At 50.1% G+C, this 20,361-nt stretch overlaps 5 protein-coding genes across 5 annotated transcripts; 1 reads left to right on the top strand and 4 right to left on the bottom strand.

The window, feature by feature from the left end:
- Positions 1-408: 408 nt before the first annotated feature.
- On the bottom strand, positions 409-4,023 carry PV10_04006 (uncharacterized protein; the record flags this gene model as incomplete). The annotated part of the gene is made up of 1 exon (XM_016368521.1): positions 409-4,023. The coding sequence occupies one exon, from the start codon at positions 4,021-4,023 to the stop codon at positions 580-582; it is 3,444 nt and encodes a 1,147-aa protein (XP_016224309.1). The 3' UTR covers positions 409-579.
- Positions 4,024-6,631: 2,608 nt separating this feature from the next.
- Positions 6,632-7,959, top strand: PV10_04005 (dTDP-4-dehydrorhamnose reductase). Its single transcript, XM_016368520.1, has 3 exons — positions 6,632-6,844; positions 7,011-7,030; positions 7,157-7,959. The coding sequence occupies exons 1-3, from the start codon at positions 6,669-6,671 to the stop codon at positions 7,906-7,908; spliced, it is 948 nt and encodes a 315-aa protein (XP_016224308.1). The 5' UTR covers positions 6,632-6,668; the 3' UTR covers positions 7,909-7,959.
- A 5,921-nt stretch (positions 7,960-13,880) lies between these two features.
- PV10_04004 (uncharacterized protein) lies at positions 13,881-15,076 on the bottom strand (the record flags this gene model as incomplete). Its single annotated transcript, XM_016368519.1, has 2 exons — positions 14,696-15,076; positions 13,881-14,620 (listed from the first exon to the last, which is right to left on the bottom strand). The coding sequence occupies exons 1-2, from the start codon at positions 14,922-14,924 to the stop codon at positions 13,881-13,883; spliced, it is 969 nt and encodes a 322-aa protein (XP_016224307.1). The 5' UTR covers positions 14,925-15,076.
- Positions 15,077-16,649: 1,573 nt separating this feature from the next.
- Positions 16,650-18,528, bottom strand: PV10_04003 (uncharacterized protein). The gene is made up of 3 exons (XM_016368518.1): positions 18,100-18,528; positions 17,629-18,047; positions 16,650-17,577 (listed from the first exon to the last, which is right to left on the bottom strand). Exons 1-3 carry the CDS (start codon positions 18,467-18,469, stop codon positions 17,023-17,025), a joined length of 1,344 nt encoding a protein of 447 aa, XP_016224306.1. The 5' UTR covers positions 18,470-18,528; the 3' UTR covers positions 16,650-17,022.
- A 252-nt stretch (positions 18,529-18,780) lies between these two features.
- PV10_04002 (uncharacterized protein) lies at positions 18,781-19,881 on the bottom strand (the record flags this gene model as incomplete). The annotated part of the gene is made up of 1 exon (XM_016368517.1): positions 18,781-19,881. The coding sequence occupies one exon, from the start codon at positions 19,879-19,881 to the stop codon at positions 18,781-18,783; it is 1,101 nt and encodes a 366-aa protein (XP_016224305.1).
- Positions 19,882-20,361: the final 480 nt, after the last annotated feature.

Below are 20,361 nucleotides of genomic sequence, written 5' to 3'. Positions count from 1 at the left end.
GTGGATGGATGCTATTTCCCGGTTTTTGGGTGGACGCCCATATGCAAAAACACATGTTAGTTACCTAGTGTCCAAGGAGGCAACAAGAGATGAGATCATGGCGTTGCGTCCTTATCCACAATTTCTAGAATCTCGATTCCACGTTTCGCCGAATGAGAACCTTGATGGGCTTGATTGCGGAAGCTACTGCAGAGTGACGTTGGAGGATGAAGGAAAGGCTGAGAAGATGGTGGTTTGTGCGTGGCATAAGATTCCGCCACAGAAAAACCGGGAATTCTCGTGCCTGAGAAGATAAATATGTGGCTTGTCTTGGTGTCTGTCATTGGTTCTTTCGTGACGACCAAACCCGGGCTACCATCGTCTTCTGCTTCTCTTCCTACTATTTCAAACAAATAGGTTTGAATGTGATATGTTGAATTACGTATATGCATTCTGTAAATACCGTGACACATCCCCAAAACGGATGGGCTCCGCTAGGAAACTCATCGCACAGGGGTCATAAACGAATGTGAAAAGCAATTTACCCAGGTGGTGGAATGCGCAAGAAATCATAGCCATCATTCTGTACAGCCACTTCTATTATGCCGTCGTCGCATCATCCACAACCTCGTCCGTCTTGACTTCTGTGGTAGCCTTGTCTTCACCAATCACGTCAGTAGGCGCATCCGCTTTCTGCCCTTTGTTCTTGTTGGAACTGACGACGGCGACGTTCGACAGAATATCCTCTTCGGCGCCTAGTCGGTCATCTGAAGCAGATGCATCCGACTTAGGAGACATGGGATCACCGGCGTTTTCCTTATTGCGCTCCGTCAATGCAGCAACAGCTCTTTTGAGGGCTTCGATTTCCGCTCGGAGACTTGCCGTTTCCGCAGTCGCGGCCTGTAGTTCGGCCTCTTTGGTCTCAACATCAGACTTTGCTTTGTCCGCCGCCGCTGTTGTGGCTTCTCGGAGGGATCCGATCTCACTCTCCAAAGTCTCGACCTTCTGTGCTGAGGTCTGGATGCTTGCGTTCAGTCCTTGGATCTCTTGTTCTTTGGCCTCGAGATCTTTGGCGGCCTTGGTTAGGGCGTCTTTGTTGCCCTTGAGCTCAGAAACCTCAATCTCCAGCACCTTCAGCCGCACATGAGAAGTCTCAACATCAGATTGTGAGGTCTGCAGTTTCGTCTCAATCTCTTTCAGACGCGTCTCGGCAGCTTCTTTATCACTTTCTGCTGCGGTGAGCTTCCCCTCGATTGCAGCAAGACTGGCTTTGGCATCGTCTTCAGCTTGCAACTTCGATTCCAGCTCTCCTTTGGCGGCGAGGATTCGCTCGAGTTCACTTTGGCTTGCTTGCAGAGCCTCGTCGCTTTTGGCTTTGTCATCAAGAGCGGCGTCTAACTTGGTTTTGATCTCAGCAGAAGATTCCAATTCCAGTTGAGCCTTCTCAAGAGCCTCAGCAGCTTCTTTCTGTGAGGTCTCTGCAAGAGAGAGCTTCTCTTCCAGACCAGCGACAGCAGATTTGTGTTCCAGGTCTAGGGCAGCAAGCTTCTCTTCGAATCCAATTGTGGCAGCCTTGGCATCTTCTTGGGATTTGGTAAGTTGTGCTTCCACAGCTTGGTGCCCTGCCACCGCTTCTGCAAGCTTACTCTCGAGGTCAGATGCAGCTGACTTTGATTCAGTCTGCAGCGCCGTCAGCGCCGCTTCGGCTGCTTCTTGAGCCTTGAGTGCTTCCTCGAGTTTTGTTTCCGAGACTTGCTGGCTTTCTTTGCTGGTATCTTGCAAACTAGCCAATGCTGCAACGGCTTCTGCTTGAGCATTCTTTGCATCAGCTAGCTCCTTTGTCAGATCATCCTGGGCTGACAGCTGATCTTGGATAGCTTTCAGTTGTTCAGAAGTCGAAGCGCTTGCTTTTGTCGCAGTATCGAGGTCGTCAACAAGCTTTGCGTTTGCATCCTTCAATGAGGAAGTCTCCTCTCCTGATGCGAGAATCGAGGCTTTCAGCTCTTCGATCTCTTGCCGTAATGCGGCTGTTCCGGCCTCAACCTCCGAAGCTCGTTGTTCAGCAGTCTCCTTTGCCGAGGTCATAGCACCATGACTCTCGCTCAACGTGCTAACTTCTGTCTTCAGGGTTTCCACTTCCTCACTCAATTTAGCATTGGCAGATTCGAGTTCTCCGGTACGTGCGGTATCTTCACCCCGCGATGCTTTCATCGTCTCCAACTCTTGTTGCAACGAAGTGACCTCAACCGCACTGGCAGCCACGGTAGCTTCGAGCTTTGCCTTCTCCGACTTCAACTCGAAAAGTTCGGCGTCAACAAGCTCCTTGTTCGCGGTACTCGCGTCGAGCTCTGCAGTGAGTTTTAGCTTCTCTTCTTCCAATGACTTTGTCCTCGATTCCAATGCCTGAGTTGAATCCTCAAAATCGGCGACGCGGGTAACAAAACCCGAATTCGTCTCTTCGAGTTCGGCTATCCTTTGCTCGGCTGACAGTTTCCCTTGCTCAAGCGACTCGATGGCTGCCTTGAATTGAGTAGTCTCTTCTTCTCCCAGTTTGGATTTCTCAGCGGCCTCGTCAAACGACTTTTGCAGAGTCTGATGAGTGGTCTCTAGAGCAGCAAGTGTTGCCGACAGCTGGACGGTTTCTGCCTCCAAGGCCGTGATCTTTTCTTCTGCAGCTCCCGCCCGATGTGCTGTCTCCTTCAAGGCCTGTTCAAGCTCGGTGACCTTGGTCTCGGCCGTGGCTAGCGTCTCTTTGACACCATCGACAGACGCTAATTGTTGAGTGAGTTCCGCGACTTGAGTTTGCGAGGTTTCCAAGTCTTTCTGAAGACTTTCAAGACCCTCCACCTTCAGAGCAAGTTCGGCAACCTTTGTCTCTGACGCTTCCAATGCAGGTTTCAATGCGACATAGCTTTCAAGTTCCGCATTGAGTTGTGAAATCTTGGTCTCCTGTTCTGAGAAATCATCTTTGATTCCTTTGTATTCTTCCAGGGTAGTTGTCATTTCAGCAAGCTCAGATTGAGCGGTGGCGAGGTCATTTTCCAGCACACTTCGGGCAGACAGCTCTGCCTCCTCCTTAGCAGTAGCCGCGTGTAGAGACTCGCTGACTTTCAGCAGTTCGGATTTTTGTGCGTCGATTTGAGTTTGCAGCTCGGTCCTCACATCGGTTAAAGTCTGATTGGCATCTTCGAGAGACTTGGCCGAGGAGGATTGAAGATCATTGTACTGTTGCACATGATCCGCGACCTTGAGGTCCGCTGATTGCAGACTAGATGTTGCTGCGGCGATTTCCTTTGTTAGAGATTCGATTTGAGCCTCTAGCTGGGCTTTCAGAGATGCAGTGGTTTGTTCTGAGTGTTCTAGGGCCTCTCTTGAGACCTGTTGAACCTGATTCAAGGTCTGAGTAGTTTCGACAATTGCGGTCTTTGCAGTGTCGAGATCGCTGCTCTGTGAGGCGAGCTCGGCACGCAGGGAAGAGACTTCAGTCTCGTGGTTGGCTTTGAGAAGGTCATTTGCTGCGCGAGAGTCATGAAGTTCTTGGGTCAGAATAGCAACCCGTTTTTCGAATTTGTGATGAACGGCTTCAACTGCGGCTTGATGTGTTTGTGCAAGCTCTTGTACCACGGCCTCTCGTTCAGCTTCCTTTGCTTCTCTGATTTGTTGTACGACGACAGTGACCATGCTCTCTTCCAGCTTAGCCTTCTTCTGTTTCAAGGATGCTTCTTTTACGTTGTATTCTTCTTCACGGGCCTTTCGTTGCTCGTCGAGCCGAGACAACTCTTGGTCTTGATTGACGAGCAATTCCCGGGCTTCCTCTAGTTCCTTGCGACATTGCTGTAGATCCTTTTGGAGGCTGTCGACAGTGGGAGTTGGTGGTGGCTTCGGTGGCGTTGATGGTTTCTTCTGAGAAGACGAGCCTTCCGAAGGCGCTTGTGGGTGAAATAAGTAGTTGTAAGCTCGGCGGAGGCTCGTTGATCGTTTGACAGTGCCAGGAGGTTTTGATCTGCTCTGAGAGAGTCGCCTGAGGCGACGTTCTGAAGCCATGGTGGTATGATGGGTATTCGAGGGTCTGTGAGAATGTCAAAAGTCAATTGTTCAGCGGTGAACTTGATCAATCTACTGTGCCGCCGAAGTGGTTTCAAGATTGTGGGGACTTTCTTTTTGGGTAAGTGACTTGTTGAGCGGTAAGACAAGGAAGCGCAGACTTTTTCAACGGGGAGGCAAAGAAGAAATAATTGTAGCACATGATGTACAAACCTAGGAGATGGTCACGATTTGGGAGCTCAAGCTGTTAGTGCATCATGACTCTTTGTCCCAAAAGCTTTGTGTACATTGATCACGCACTCATCGGGCAGCAAAATGAAAAAGGTCATGCATCGGGTCGAGAACGAGCAGTGAGCGGAAACACGTCGCACAATATGAAAGGCTCGCCAAGTGCAAGTTGAGAATGATAGGATGCTTCATTTATGAGGTACATGACAACGCAAGTAGCGTGCCACGGGAATTGGATGACCTTTTCCCGGCAAGCCGCGAGTGGGTTGGGAGACATTCGAATGAGAGAGCAAGAGAACTTGTGACAGTGATGATATGCAGGTACCAGGCACTGATACGAATGATGGAGTCACTCCATCGTTGATCGTTTCCCAAGAGGACACAGACACCTCTCTGGGAGCGGGCCGACGCCGAAGTCAACTTTGATTTTGTCTCTGAGATGGGCAGAGATGGGCAGAGTGGGTGAGCTTTGGGCTCTCATGGCCGCCAAAGAAGCCACAATGGCGCCTCGAGGCCCAAGCGTGCAGGCTTGAGGCACCCCACGGCCCCAGTGACTTTCAAGGTTAGCAAATGCAGCCTGAGGCGTCAATCCCTAACCAAACATATCACCCGTCCCCCAACGAGACTTCATCCCATCCCACTTCTCCTCAGTCTGAGCAAGCTCGAGCCTGAAATGAAAAGGAAGAAGAAAGAGTTCTTGGTTACAAAGATTCTCAGCTGATCAAAAAGAACCAGTTGAAGCGGTCAAACCTTAGTTTTCAAACAGCAATAATCGTGGCTCGGAGAATCTCCTCATTGCCCAAGATCTTGCCCATGCACTTGGATATGAAACAGAAAAAGTGCAATCGAACGGAGAGATCAAAGTAAATATACTTGGATCCAGATCAACCTGATGAGTCACGGCAGTTTCCTGGAAAATCTTTTCGTCCAGTGGCAGAACGACTTCACATTCAGAATTGAAGAAGCGACGCTGGTGCCTGGTTTCATTTGCAATATTGAACAAAATGATACTGTTGCCTGGACAGCAGCTTGGTTTGCAATCACTACTTAAACCCTCCATATCCGCCTGTCTCTACATATCTTCTCTCCATACTTACCTACCTGCGAAACTGGCAGTTCAAGATTTGTTGGTTTCATTACAGGCTCGCTGCATTGTACTGCGTGGTTGGAGCTTGAAGTCGGAGTGCTTCGGTGCTACTGGCGGGTTATTTTTTGGCCGTTGATTCTTTTTCATCATCGTCTTGAACGTTGGTCAAGGCTTTGGAGAAGAAGTGTTGTCATTCGTATCTTCCCACGAAATAATCTGTGTAGCCAGGACAAATATAATTCTCTTGTGCAGGTGCGACCTTAACAAATCCGACGCGTGGGCTCTTGATCTGGTGTGACTGATTGCATGACGTGAATGCGTGTTTGCTGCCTGCTCCTATTAGCCTCATTTAGACTAGCCCCGCCAAGACAATCAACACAGCAATTTTCCAACAACTACTTAGACTCGCTCTTCCTGACTTTGTTTCTTTCTCTCTCCATCTCAGTACGTCCTCCCCAATCCCACCCCTACATTTGTGCAAACACAATCAAAACCACTTCCCAGTCCTTGTTATCACTCAGAATCACCCTCATGTATCGTCAAGATTGATCTCGACGGTTTTGAGAGTTGCTGCAACTGCGTCCGTCAGTCTTGAAGGTTTCATCCCCTCCAAGATACTCTTGGTTGGGATTCGATGCCATTTCAATCCCTAGCTGTGTATCTCAAAGCTCAGCTCGAGACTCAACCTTCAAGCCTGTCGACAGGTCAAGGCAACTCCTCAACACCAGTCCCGATCTCTCGTCCACCCACACCCAAAGACCTTTTTCTATGCACATCACACAAGAGCTACTTGAGCATGAGACTAATTGATTGAAAAGGTGCAAGGGCATACGCATATCAGTGAGGATTCGTCCGAGATTGTGTTATTGCTAGTTGAAAACTATACGTAAGTTCATCTCCTGAGATACCCTCCTCCACATTGTCACTGACTCGAATCTAGTTTTGACTGCTTCAATTGGTCTTCGGATCGGTTGGGAATATTTGGAACACTTGTCTTTCTCTCTTAGAGCAAAGGACCCTTTTTTCATTACTGGCCGGAGCTTGCTCAGACCGTAGAGAAGAAGTTGGAACTTGGGACACCCTACAGATAATTCATTGACGGAATTTGATCCAAAAAACAAGATCACCACCTCGAGAATGTAGCATTGATGAGATCAACATTTCCGTAGACATCCCTGTCAGAAGCCAACCGACAATCTGTGCAAGGACAATGAGACTTCGAGGCCCCTCACCAAGATAAGTTGAGTCCCAAGGCCATCCCCTCTTCCACCTTGACCACCAAATCTTCCGTAGACTCATCAATCTTTCATCATCTCCTACACCTTCGACCATGCCACGAGCTCTTGTTACTGGAGCCACAGGTCTCCTAGGGCGAGCCATCCACTCAGCCTTTACGGGTGCCGGGTACGAGACGACAGGTACAGGTTTCAGTCGAGCTTCAGGCTCAATCCTGCGCCTCGACATCCAAGATGAAGCTGCGGTGCAGAAGGTGTTTGACGAGGTCATGTGAGCAACCACCAAGCCATGATTTACACACTACTACCATCTCCACCACCGTCTTGCTTCGTCTCTGTGCATCGTAGTCTCCTGTCTCAATCGCAAAGCAGTCGTTCCACCAGTAAGTCAAAGCAGACAGACAGCTAACTTGCTCTCCCCTGCTGGGGTTCAACAGACCAGATGTGGTGATTCACTGTATGTATTCTACATCAATCCAGACATCTAGCTCTCGTTTCAATCACCAAGCTTGAACCCTACCGACTACCTTCCCTCTTTCCGCGCTCTCACACGAGGATCTCACTAAAAGTCGACCTCAAATAGCCGCCGCAGACCGTTCCCCCGATAGCTGTACACGCGACCCGATCGCAGCACGCCGACTCAATGTCAGTGCCACCGAGACACTTGCCCGCGTGGCGTCACAGAGCAAGAATAAGACACTGGTAATATACATTTCGACGGACTATGTGTTTTCAGGAGCACAGGGCGAGGCGCCTTACAAGACGGACGCGGCAACGGGGCCGACAAATATCTATGGACAGACCAAACTCGAAGGTGAGACGGCAGTGCTACAGTATCCCGGCACGGTCGTGCTGCGAGTGCCGGTGCTGTACGGGGCGACGGAGCCCAGAGAAAACAATGCGGAAAGCGCTGTCAATGTGTTGCTGGACGCCCTGTGGAAGAGCCAGAAAGAGAATGTCAAGATGGATGACTGGGCCATTCGATATCCAACAAATGTTATCGATGTTGCTCGCGTGCTTGTCGATATCACTGAAAAGGCGAGATCGAGCCCGGGTGATGGCCAGGATACCCTTCAGATCCCCCGTGTCCTCCACTTCTCCAGTGAAGACCGCATGACAAAGTATGAGATTGTCAAGATCCTGGCTGATATCATGGACTTGCCCGTCGATGGTGTCATTCCGGATCGAGACGGCGGTAAGCCCGGCCCAGATGGAACACTCAGACCTTTTGACTGCCATTTGGACACGGCCACTCTGAAGGAGCTGGGCATCAGTGTCGACACTGTCAACTTTGTCGCTTGGTGGAGGAGATGGGTCGGTGCATTTCGACATTGATTGACCAGAGAAACTTTTAGATGATAGACGTCTCACCACTGGGCAAAAAACACATTTTACTTTTAAAGGTTCATTTGATGTTGACCATGCTAAAGCTCTATTGGCTGATCGAACTGCCTGTCTCGTGAAAAGCAATGCTCAGTATAAACACCTCACCGCCTGGAAATTCCACGCCTGCTGAGTCCATATGCTAAGACACCTGGAAATTCTCCCCTTAATAAAATGCCTTTTTGATCGCTTGGTCCAACTGGTCGCGATCTTTCTTGTTAGGCCTCTCTATCTGCAACGACTGCCACTTCAACCCACTCCATGCAAGCGCCAGATTGAAAGATCTCTCACGGTCGGCAGGATGCAGCAAGAGTGTCAATCCGGTGACAGATTCATCATCATCATCATCACCGGTCGGGATGTTGATGAACATGAATCGAATGTGCTCAGCAGCTCTGGTGCCTAATATGCGAAGGTTGTGGAATGTTGATTCGGATGACTTCAGGTCAAGCTTCAGGATCTCGTCAACCCTCGAGAAGGGATAGAAAAGTGTGGGGCTTTTATCGCGTGAGCCCTCGAACGCGATGCCACTGCGGCTGATGACTAGCTTCCCAAGTCCATAAAGGTCGTGATGAGCTTTGAACCAGTGACTCTCTTCACAGTCGGCTGGGGCGGTTTTGTCATCATGGCCGTGGTCTTCAGGGTCATGGTGGCCGTTCTCACTTTCCCTTGCCTCGTATTGAAACTCTTTCAAATCCGCGTCTCGTATCACAGCCTTCTCTTGGAGTTGCATAATTGCAAGCTCTGCATGGGTTGGAATATCCCAAAACACCCATCTCCACTGACTCAGGAGAAGCCGATACTGTGGGTATCTTGTTGCGATTGGGTAAGTGAAGAAGAACCCGCAGCCGATGATGAACCAGACCAACTTTACGCAGAATGCCATGTCGGCGAAAAGAGTGATGATGAGACAACAAGTGAAGAAGAACAAGGATGCCATGGTCTTCCTCGGTCTTTCGTGGCGATGGAAATTGATAAGAACTTCCATCAGATCGGTCAAATCACCTAGTTGAAGCTGTATTGTCGGGCCAAGTTGGTCTAGAAGGGGTTCGATCCAATCCTGATTGCCATGACGTTGAATCAATTCTCCCCATGCTTGCACCTTTGTCTCGCGATCCACGGCTCGGGCGACGCTTGCTCGGACTCTTTCGACAGAGGTTGGTTGGAATTTGCTGCGGACTGTGCGGTAGATAATCCAGAGGTAGAACGCCCCCACGACATGGTCGCTATACCAGAGAATAGCGAAGTAGAGCAGCCATTTCAATGTGGTACGTGGATACTTCCAGGTGTAGATTTGTCGCAACTGGACGACGAACGACTGGAATGGCGCACTCGTGATAGCCAAGCGTTCGATGATACGTGCAAGGTCTTCGAGATCGAAACGAGGAGAATTAAAGTGATCCACGTAGTGTGATGTAAATGCACGGGTATGATACAGGGCCCATCGACCAAGGTAGCGTTCCCACTCGAAGCGATCGCTTTGAAAATCCTGTCTCCGAGGGCGAGGGATTGGTCGGACTACTTTGACTCGATTGACATGACGACCAAGAACCCATGCTGTTTGAAGACTCTCCCTCTGAGCTTCCACCTGATGAAGTCGATCGCAGGCATCAACGATATCCTCATCACATATTGACGTCCCATTTGAAGCTGCTTCTACTATATCCTGGTGAGCATTGAGAAGAGCTTCGTCCCGATTCATCTTCTGGACAGGATGTCTAGCTGAACCGATTTTGGCGGCAGTGGATCGCGTCACGTTGGTTCGCATGGCTCTTCGTGGATGGGCCACGACATATTTAAAGTCTTTTAAGCCTGAGATGATGTCTTGACGCGGGGGCTTGGAAGTCTCGTGTGTGAACTTCTCGAGTGTACTGTCCGGATCGAAAGCAGGATCTTCGAATATGTCATCATGAGGAGTATCGACGTCGGCTTTGTGGAACAGGGCTTTTGTCTTGGTTTTGACTTTGTTTTTGAGGTGAATGGCATCGTCGACGATATTGCTAACATGATGTTCAGCCTCCGCTGTGTCATCTACTGGAGGCGGAGGCATTTTGAGAATGTTGAGTTGGTGTTGGGATCAATTGAACTTTGGTACTGCTAAGAGGGAAAAACATTGCGGAAACTCTTGACTGGGTCGTTGCTCTGAGGAGGCATTCATTTCATTAGGCAAGAGCGAAGGGAGAGGGAGAAAGGAGTGAAGGTAGCAATTTGATGATGGCTGTCCGCATCATTGGCGGTAACGGTATAACCCTGACTCGGAGATAGGTAGTGACTCAAAACAAAATGATATCGTTACCTTTGATAGCTGCAGATGGTTACCTACCTATGGTGAATGACTTGGCCTATGACGGTATGAGCATAGGAAATGATTGGCTTGGAACTTGTTGGAGCATGTCATCTCCGAGTGAATGTTCCATAGACCAAGAACGGGACAAGAAAAAACAAGATCAGGTGTGACGGGATTGATGGACCCTGTGTTGGTGTCATGAGGGAGGAATTGACAGAAGATGAGAGTCGAGTGACGCGACGGAGTTGTCGACGTCATAAAGTTGGCAACTACGGGTGTGGCGGTAGCGCCTTCCTTCCATCAAAGGATGTCAAATATGCATTCTAACAATCAAGGATCCACCGTAGTTTTAATACGTTGCGTCTTTCAACTGCTAGACGAAAAACTCTTGATAGAACATAGTCAACGTCGTACCATACCCATTAGTGCCTTATTTCTATAATTCTCGACACATCTCCCTCGGTTCTGCGGCTATTGAAGATTCTTTGGAGTCGTACCCATGTACAGCTGATGGACAAATACAATACTGAGACACTCCGCTGCTCTCCCATACCCTTGAATATCATTAGCAGCATGTCCAATTCGAGCATGGCAAGACATTGGACAATCTCTTGCGGCCTAAACGTTGATTGTTTATGGCCATTTTTCTGGTAGGTGAAGAGCCGTTGCCGGCAGAGTGAGATTATGGCGTGGATTAAATCTGCTGATAGCAGGGATATCGGTACTGTTCTGACCTGACCTGACCTCAAGTTTTGCACCATACCTTTGCATTGAGTCACCCACCTTTAATATTGTCCCCCCTCCACGCCCACCTCCCCATCATCTTCTTCTCTTTCTGCGCCCTTCATTGCAATGGACACATCTTTCTCTCTCTCCTTGTGATCCATTACTTCAGGCATTGTCTTCACCACCATTGTCCTCCGTCAACATGGATGAAGACCAACCACATCCACGGAAACGCTCTCGTTTCTTCGACTCTGCTTCAGGGTCTTTATCAGTTGGATCATCACCATCTAGGAATGTGACTTCTACCAGACAGTCCACTCATACTAACAACAATCCACCTTTTCACCCACAGCAATATCCATCCTTGAACACTGTCCTCTCAGACAACCCTCCTCAGTCTCCCTCTCAGAATACTGCCGAAACCCCTACCCACACCCGCCGGAACTCGGTGCCTGAGAGCGAGCAAGAAACCGATGTTGAAGACCATCGTGATGCTGACTCACAAGATCGATCTGCCGGTGGTGAAAGTGATCAAGAAAATAACAATCCTCAAACTGGCCTGAACAGTAGATTTGGTCAACTGACAATTCGAAACAGTCGAGCCAATCGTCCAACAGCTGTGTATGGGTATGGCGATCTATTAATCGCCAACTCAAACCATCGCAACAGATGGTCCAGCACATGCGATCAACCCCCAAGGGCGGAGGATGAAAGAAATGGGCCGCCCCTGATTGAGCAGAATCTTAGCTCTCGTCCTCCACAATTCACATTCCGTGCCGATCAACAGATTGCACCACATGCAATCAACTACAGAAATCCCAATCTCGGCCATGGTCTTGCTCAGATCGCCCAAGCCACTTATCATCGAGACACTGGTCCGTTGGCAGGATCCCAACGTCGGAACCCTCAACCCAACACCAATCCCCAATCTAAACCCCGTTATGGCATCATCACCGGCTATGTCGATATAGATCGTGATGAACTAGGGCGTCCTTTGGTCAGGCCTGGGCAGCCAAGGACCACACGCACTCTGCTCCCAGGAATGAATCCCAATGGTGAATATGACGAAACCCCTGATTCTTCAGGCTTTACTCCTCTCCTGCCTCACATGAAACGAGTCGTCAACCCAGACACTCTTGTTCCAGATCACTTGTACAACGCGCCTGGACGACTCGAACATGCGCGATACTGCGCCATCGTGTGCCGCAAACGGAAACGTTCTGATGTTCTGCTCCCGCCCCCAGCTTACGTCTATCAACGTACCAACTCGCCTAGCTTCGACATCCTCAACGCTTTTATGCTGTATCCAGAGCTGTTGTACGCTCTCGCCGGCCATCTCCCAGTCAAGGACCTTGAAAACTTGTACTGTATCAGCAAGGACTTCCACACACTGATCGATGCACGGTTCACGACAGTCATGCTTGCACAAGCACTCAACAAAGCACCAGAGTCTGCCAGGACATATCCATTCCGATGCTATAGGAAACTATGCCGGGATGATCCTGCAGCGAGGATCCCACACCCGAACACAGCGCTTGCGGCAAATTTAGTCCCACGATGTATCCCATCCTTCCGATGGCTGAAGATGATCATGTACCGAGAGAAAGTGGTCCACGAGCTGATGACGGTGTTTGCTGAAGACGGAGTTCCACTGCCACATCGATGCAGCCTGGCCCTGAAACGCATGTGGTTCATGATGGATGTACCTGACAACGCACGACGGGTTGGACTGGTCCATCAACGATCCTTCATGACCGATTTAGACCTGTACTTCCTGGCATGTTTCTTCGTCAAGCTGGACATGCGACTGAACGATCCAACACGGGGCGAGAAATCCACGGGCATGAGACGGTTACTTCTCAGCCAACGCAGTCTGACCACGATTCTCAAATTCCTCAAACGCGAAATCTGGACAACTCGCTTCGACGTCATGAAGGTATGGATCAGAACATTTCATCAACCACCACCGGATGAGGTTGGCCTATCGTTGTTCGGCATCCCCGCCGATCAAATTGGACGTAGCAGGCTTGAGTACTGGGGCATCTGCACTGAAGCGCAATTGAAGCGTAGCCCTAAAGCACTGTATCGTCCAGACACTCTCGTCGCACATGAATCACACCGTCGAGGTCTCAAATTTCAGAAACACTACCTACGCTTCTTACTGTACGGCTACGTACGTCCGGATACACTAGAAGACTATGCACCAAGGACATATGGGCGACGTATCGGTGCCATTCGAGAGGATGAATATGATATCGACGACGTGGTCGGCGGTGTCGCTGCATTGAGTGCCCAGGATGAGATGGTCGACCCTTTGTTGGATCTCGGTCGTCCTCGACTCGGAAGTGTCTTTACCATTGAGAAGGATCCCATCACGGCGCAGGAAAAGAAACTGAGGTCTGAACAGTTGAATATGGCACAGTTGTGTGTCGAGTGGTGGGAAAAGGAAAGTGCCGAGAGTGTGGAAATGGAAGGATGATCGTGATCGTAGGGGCTCTGTGTGCAATTGGGGGTGAGGATGGAACGGGGTGAGGTTGCTGTCCAATGGTCATGCTGATGACGATGATGATGTTGACGACGGTGCTGGCATTATCCACAAACGTGCGATTTGCGTTTCTAGATGTAGATGTATGTGGTGTATCTCTGTGTCTTTCTCTTCAAGTTTTAGTGATGAGACGAGGGAGCTTGGGGTAAACAATGAGGCATACCTGAGGTTTTCGCCAACTCGGTTTATGTTTACAACTGAGGCACACTTCATCGGTGAACATTGGCTCATTTCCTGAGAATCAAGTGCGTCTGTAACTGTCGGTGGGAGACGACAAAAAGTATCCACCTCATCTATTCATCAATCTATATATCTGTCCAAACCCATCACGGCACGCATAACCAAGCAGATACAGATGACGTATCACTAAAACCCAAGTCTCCGGCCTGAAATCTGGACAGAAGTTGCGGGTGAAACAATGTCTTCACTAGAAATGCCCGACAGGGCTGGGGTGCGCAGACGGTCGTCGTCCGAGCGATTGCTGCCATCTGAAGACTCAATCGCCGTTGATATGGCCGTGATTTCACTTTTGCCCTTCTCCGTTGTGCAGGACAAATCTTTTGGATTGGTGCTTGGCTTTCTTCTCAAGTCATCGCCTTGTAATTCTCGTCCCGGCCAGACATCATCACCCGGGGCCTCTACGGGTACCATGGCCTGTGGTGGCAACTCGACAGGTGGCTTCTTTTCCTCGGGGGGTAGTTCCGAGTACGGAGGTGCAGCAGCGGAGGAATCAGCCTCTACCAAAGCAGCCTCCATGTCTCGTTTCTTGCGGCGATTGTTGCGGATGGCCAGCCAAACAATGAGTGCGGTCAAGGCAATTCCGCCTATGGCGGCGCTAATGGCGATGCCGGCTTTGGCGCCCGCGGACAGGTTGTCGACACTGCCATTTGGGTTCGAGTCCGAGTCCGAGTCGTTATTATCGTTGGCTGCGGCGGTACCCGGGGCTTCGCCAGTGAAGATCTGAGGCTCATTGGATATGGCAACCGAGTAATCTTGACAGTCGACGGAGAATTGATTGACAGTGGTGTCAGTAACGCAATCGCCGAAGGGGGCAAGAGCGAGTTGGCTGGAGCTGCAGAAAGGAGGATTGGCGCCGTAAATGGTTACTATTTAGAGGTTATTTGTGTCAGCATGATTGTCCTGTATGGAGAGGCTATATCTGAGGGGGCGGAGGAAGGTACCTGCGCACGTCTGGTCAAGACTGGTGACTCTGAAACTGCCAAAATTGCTCGCCTCGGTCAAAAATTGGGTACAAGTGCCATCATCGGGGCCGTTCTTTTCCCCGATGACTGTCTGACACGAAGTGTCTGAATAGAAGGTGATGTTTGAGAGAGCATGGACGGGCAGAAGGGTTGAGAAGGTCGACCACGTGGCGAGGATGACAGAAAAGGTGGAATAGAATTGTCTCATGGTGGACAATGAGTAGCCTCGTGGAAAGAAGAGGTGATGATGTTGGTCGAAGTGTGCAACGGCCAACGGATGAATGCTCTGGGGTGAGGCTTTGCGGGAAGAGAACCCTTGAGGTGGTGAACAGGGTCGCTCAAAGTCCGACTTGACTGATGGGCCAGCGAAATAAAAGAGAGAAGAAGAAGGATCCGAGTGAGTCCGTCAAGGAATCTCGCCTCAGGCTGAGCAGGACACGGTGCCACAGGCAGTGCCAGTCATGATTCGGAGGTAGGACAAGGAAATCCGGTGCAGGTGCTGTACAACAGCGAACCGTGCTACCTGAAATGCAGGACAAGACAAAAAAGAGGCAGAAAGTATTCAGTTCATATGTAGTAGTGGTGAAGGAAGGGAAGTTGGACCCGCCAACGTGGTTGTGCTTAGGACGTCTGGGACGATGGGGTGGAGGTGTATCGAGTCGAGTTGTTAGTGGACGAGGGCTCTCGCAGGGAAGAGGAGGATGGAGACAGTGTTTATTAGCGAAAGAATGACACGAAAGAGGAAAACTGCAAAACAACAAGAGTCGGGGACATTGTGTTCCATAGTCCATGGAGCAAACGAGTCCAACGGGGATGCTTAACCTCACCGGCTAGGACTCAGCAAGCGACGCCCAGGCAAAGGCGAGGCTGCTTGCGAGTCTTGAGAAGTGTTAGCCATCCAATGAAGTAGAGGATCGAGAGAAGCGTGCATGTTGATCTCTCCAGGCGGTACGAGTGGTTGTGCAAGGAACCACTGCATAAGATGAGAGGGTGAGAAGGATTGATTGACACTCTGAACCGAAAGGAAGCGGATGTTCGCAGATGAGATCAGGTGTGATTTGGCGTGATTTCAACTGCCAGGATTGGGGAGGAGTGCCAAGAGCCAAGATTCTGGTGGGGGGGAAGGAAGAGAGGAGGAGATGCTGGTGGCATACCTAGGTAGGTAAGGAACAGGAAAAGGTAGATACAGGCACCACAGGCACCACAGGCATAAGCAAGAAAGCAAGTTTGACGGCCGAGGGGGGCCAATCTGCAGCACTCGTTCCTGCCATTGCAGCCACAATTGACGCCTAATCGGTGTAAGGAAGGCGGTATCCTTGGGCGCTTTTCTGCGAGTAGGAGCCCCTGCGTCTCCTGAGCCACTTGAGGGGCCAGAGCCTAGCTACTCCGTAGGTAGGTACCTTAGGTATCGTAATAAGCCCCAGGCACCAACCACAGGCACCAAGGCCCGACTGCATGTGGCTGCAACACCAAAAATGATTCTGACCAGACGCTTATAATCCAATAATGGCTTAGGGTGAAACACAAGCACCTCAAGTCTTGATGCAAGTCAACCTCTAACGCAACACCAAGGACCACAAGGACCACGTACGCCATACGCTATTCATCTGTCAACCTTGGGCCAGCGAGTGGTAGTCAGTTAGGCATCGTCAAGGCTGACAGGGTGCCATACCTGGTGCGCATGAGTCTACTCCATATAACTCGCCCAATCCTCCCTCACCTTCTAGTCAAGATCAGGATACCATTACTCGTATACTATTGGTCCCCAATACCAACATCATTATGCAAGCTGCAAACACCTACTATGTACGTGTATGGCCGCTTACGTTTGAAGAAATCTCTCAGGGGGCTCGCGGAAGTACAGTCGAAACACTCATCTGACTCCCAAGACCTTTGTACTGATGCCTCGACCGTCGTCAGACTCGGTCAGGATTGGGCCAAACTACCATGGAATTGTACCTACTGGTCTACTCGTACTGTTATGGATGCGCAAGCTGTCGGCACGTGGATTGTCCATGGTCCATCCTTGACTACCTAATCCGTAGGTACCTCTCCTGGTACCCATGTTCGTCTCATGGCTTAAATGTTTACCCTCGCTCTGTTCGCCATGCTTCTAACCATGAACGCCCAATAAGCAGCCAGTAGTTCAACCACTTTTCTCCCAACTATCCATTCAGTCACCCTCATGCTGCCACCGGGTATCGCCATCGTTGTCGCCTGGATGTTCCACCCAACGCCAGTAAAATGCTTCATATCATGCTTCGTACAAATACAAGCGCGTCGTCCTGCATAGGGGTCTACACCGCTCAGAAAGCAGCCAGATCCCCCTCCAGCACAACCTTGGCCAGTTGCGAGTGTCCCAAGTCTGCAATGTGACCTCCTATCACTTCCCCAATCTTGTCTATCAACTTGCTCCGTTGTTCAGCTGCAGATTCTTCGCTGTGTCCGTTCATCATTGGTAGGTCGTCGTCCACCAAGGTCCCTAACGCATTGGTTATTGCGTCTAGCATCTTCTGCACCTCTTCCTTTTTGCCTCCCTCCTGCACTCCTTCTTGTAGGAGTTCATCAAAGGCCTTGAGGTTGGGCAAAACCAACTGTCGCACCACCTCTGCCCCGCCCACCGCTTTCAACCCCAGCACAGCTCCGTAATGACTGCCTAAAGGCTTCTTCGGGTCTAGGAACGTCTTCAGACAAGACCGTGCAACTCGAGGTTTGAGGTTGTGCGAGTACTTTGAGTATTTGCCGCACAGATGACCAAGCAGGGATGCTGCCAGGTCACGCAGCGAAAAATGCTCGAGACCTCCTGACCCAAGATTTCTTCCGGTCAAGCATGTCAGAACTGGCGGGATCATCGAAGCAACCTGGAGATTTCACATTAGTAAAAGACCGTGTAGATCCCTTACAGAACATACATATGGAGTCAGATTCAGCTTGGCATTCCTCGTCAACGCCTCCGTCACCAACATCATCTGCGTGAGCACAAACAAATCACTCAGATTGTGTGTGACTTTTTCTGCCACAAACTGCACAAAGTAGGGCACGAGTTGGTGTAGACCTGGATCCTCTTTCAAACTCGCCAGACCGGCTGTTCTATATTCCGGCTGCGATTCGTCCAGCACCGATGCGCACACCTTTTCAAAGTATAGCTGTAGCTCTTTACTCAAGATATGTTTGACCTGCGCTTTGGTTGTCGTGTTGTCTGCACCACTCATGGCCGCCAGTGCGGGATTGGCGTTTGGACCTTTGGGTAGGAGTTCGAGGTTGCGCGCTTCGTTCGATGTTGGGTTCTGAGGGATAGACGGCTGTACACCTTCGACTGCAAGCCAGTGCGCTGCATGCAACTGTTAGAGCCATGCCCTCGGTCTATTCGATGCATCACTCACCAGTAAACGACACCTCTCTCGGCACCTTGGGCAATGGGGCATTGATCAACTTTTCAAAGTCCACCTCCTCGTCCTCAACGTAGAACAGCGGCTGGCCAGGTCCCAACGACGCTTCTCCGTACTTGAGCGGCCTTGTCGATTCATAGCCGTACAAGGGCTCAATATCCAGTAGTCGCAGCGCCTGCGAGATATCTTGCGACCACAGTATCGTCCGTCGAGCGTGTTTCATCAGTTTCAACGCTTCTTGTAACACTTGAGAGATGCGGTATTCCACATCGCGACAGAGAGCCTGGTTGACATCCTTGTTCAGATTCAAGATTCCCACCGATTCCGCAACGTCTTTGACCGTGTCTTGACCCCACAACGTCATCTTTCACGGCACTGAGATGAGGGCGTACACCAGGGAGATTAGCGTGGGTGTTGTCGTCGTATGAGTTGGAGTTGCTGGTTCGAGTTCTAGGAAATGAGAGTTGAAGTTCGGGCAGACATGACTCGAGTATTCAGGATTGCCAAGAGATCGTGAATCAGCTGCAGTCGTCTCGTGTATCACGTGATAAAAGTCACTCTCTGATTAGATTCTTTATCAAACGATTGATCTTCAGTTCTTCTCTCCCCTATCTGAAGAAACAAAAGATTTCTTATTTCTGGAAGTCCACCAATTCTATAATCTAACCACCACCACTACTCATCGTCAGAAACTCGCCAGACCAGTCTAGCACCACTGACTTCCTTGTTCCTCAACTTGGACATGGCTTTTTCTGCTCTCTCCAACATGGTTGCACCTTCGACAACCACTTGGTCATTGGCTTCCACAATCCCCTGCTCCAATGCTGTTGGCATAATCTCAGCCTGTAGCTTCTCTGCCAAAAAGGCATTGTCCAGGTAAAAGTGTGTGCGGACTCCCTGGGCATCTACCCCTGTTTTCCATTCCACGTCTTTTCCAACGTCCATCTCGTATGCCGGCCGAACTCCAGGTGCGGCGTCTTTGACAATCACGGGAAGTAATACAGCAACTTTCGCTCCTGGTTCAGCAATCCTAGCTAACGGTTGCATACTCCCCCTTTGGCTCCCGATGCAGTCCAGCACAAACGCAATCCGTGGCTCGTTGCTAGTCTGAGAACTCACATACTCGACAATATCCTCCACGACATGTGCTTCTCTGTAATCAAAACACTTATTTGCCCCATATCCAATCAGTTTTGAATGATGAGCCTTGCTGGCGATGGCGATGATGTGAAAATACCCATACCACTTAAGAATTTGCAGCGTATATTGCCCTACGCTGGAGCTCGCACCCCAGATCAGTATCCATTTATCCTTGTCCTTTGGCACGTATCCCTCTGGTTTTGGCCATGGGAGCTCAAATCCAAAATGTCTTGTCAGAGTGTGCCAAGCAGTAACAAAGTTGTTGGGGAGTGTCACGGCTTCTTGAAGGCTATGGCCAGCGGGAAGTTTCCCAGCCAAGTTCTCATTGATGACCAAAAATTCTTGGTGAGCCTTCTCGATCTGGCTTCGCCAACCAAAACCGAAGACGATGTCGCCGACTTTGAGCTTCGTCACATCCGGTCCGACTTCGACCACTTGTCCCCCAAACCCATCTCCCAATACCTGGGGGTGTTGGACCAAAAGTCCGCCATCTCCCTGGTGAAGATCCAAGGGGGTTGACGCTGTCCACTGTGTTCTAATGCGAACCTGGTTGCCAACTGGCTTCGGCGTAGGCACTAATAGTGTCTCGAGTGGTTTTCCAGCAGCGACCGTCACCACGGCCCGGTGACTTGCCATGCTGCACTTGATATCTGCTTTCTTCGAGGTGATTCTGGTCTCTCGACTTGCAAGTCCACACCACTTGTGATATAGAAGTGCACATGAGAAGACACGGGGGTCGAGGACTTTTACCTTGTCACAGCTGCTGACAAATTGGAATAATGGCGAATGCCTAACCATGTCAACTTTAGCACCCTTTACTGTCCAAACCTTGCGCATGTTCATGTGGGATCCTCGTACATCAACAAAGTGGGGTCGAGACGCCCAAATAGGTTTAGTTTAGGTAACATCTGAGTATGTATATTAGTCAGAAATTCCACTCCCACCAGATGTCGTATGTTGTCCAACATAGGCTGAATGAACAGACGCAGCATTTGCATGCGAGAAACATGATCTGGGCCAAGTGGCCTAACAAGGGTTAGGCGAAACATGAAGAACCAGCGCAGTAAGAAGACATTAGTCCACCACTCCTAACCATGTCTGTGCTGCCTCAGTCCA

This window comes from Exophiala mesophila (assembly GCF_000836275.1).
Source record: "Exophiala mesophila strain CBS 40295 unplaced genomic scaffold supercont1.3, whole genome shotgun sequence".
NCBI lineage: Eukaryota > Fungi > Ascomycota > Eurotiomycetes > Chaetothyriales > Herpotrichiellaceae > Exophiala > Exophiala mesophila.
The sequence above is the reverse complement of the archived record's forward strand: the minus strand, read 5'-3'. Positions and strand labels throughout refer to the sequence as shown.

Bases quoted from the DNA above. Each gene is read 5' to 3' on its own strand.
- PV10_04005 (XM_016368520.1), top strand. From the start codon at position 6,669: ATGCCACGAGCTCTTGTTACTGGAGCCACAGGTCTCCTAGGGCGAGCC. The intron at 6,845-7,010 runs GTGAGCAACCAC...GGGGTTCAACAG, and splicing joins AAGGTGTTTGACGAGGTCAT to ACCAGATGTGGTGATTCACT. The intron at 7,031-7,156 runs GTATGTATTCTA...GACCTCAAATAG, and splicing joins ACCAGATGTGGTGATTCACT to CCGCCGCAGACCGTTCCCCC.
- PV10_04003 (XM_016368518.1), bottom strand. From the start codon at position 18,469: ATGACGTTGTGGGGTCAAGACACGGTCAAAGACGTTGCGGAATCGGTG. The intron at 18,048-18,099 runs GTGAGTGATGCA...AGTTGCATGCAG, and splicing joins GAGAGAGGTGTCGTTTACTG to CGCACTGGCTTGCAGTCGAA. The intron at 17,578-17,628 runs GTATGTTCTGTA...TGAAATCTCCAG, and splicing joins AGCTGAATCTGACTCCATAT to GTTGCTTCGATGATCCCGCC.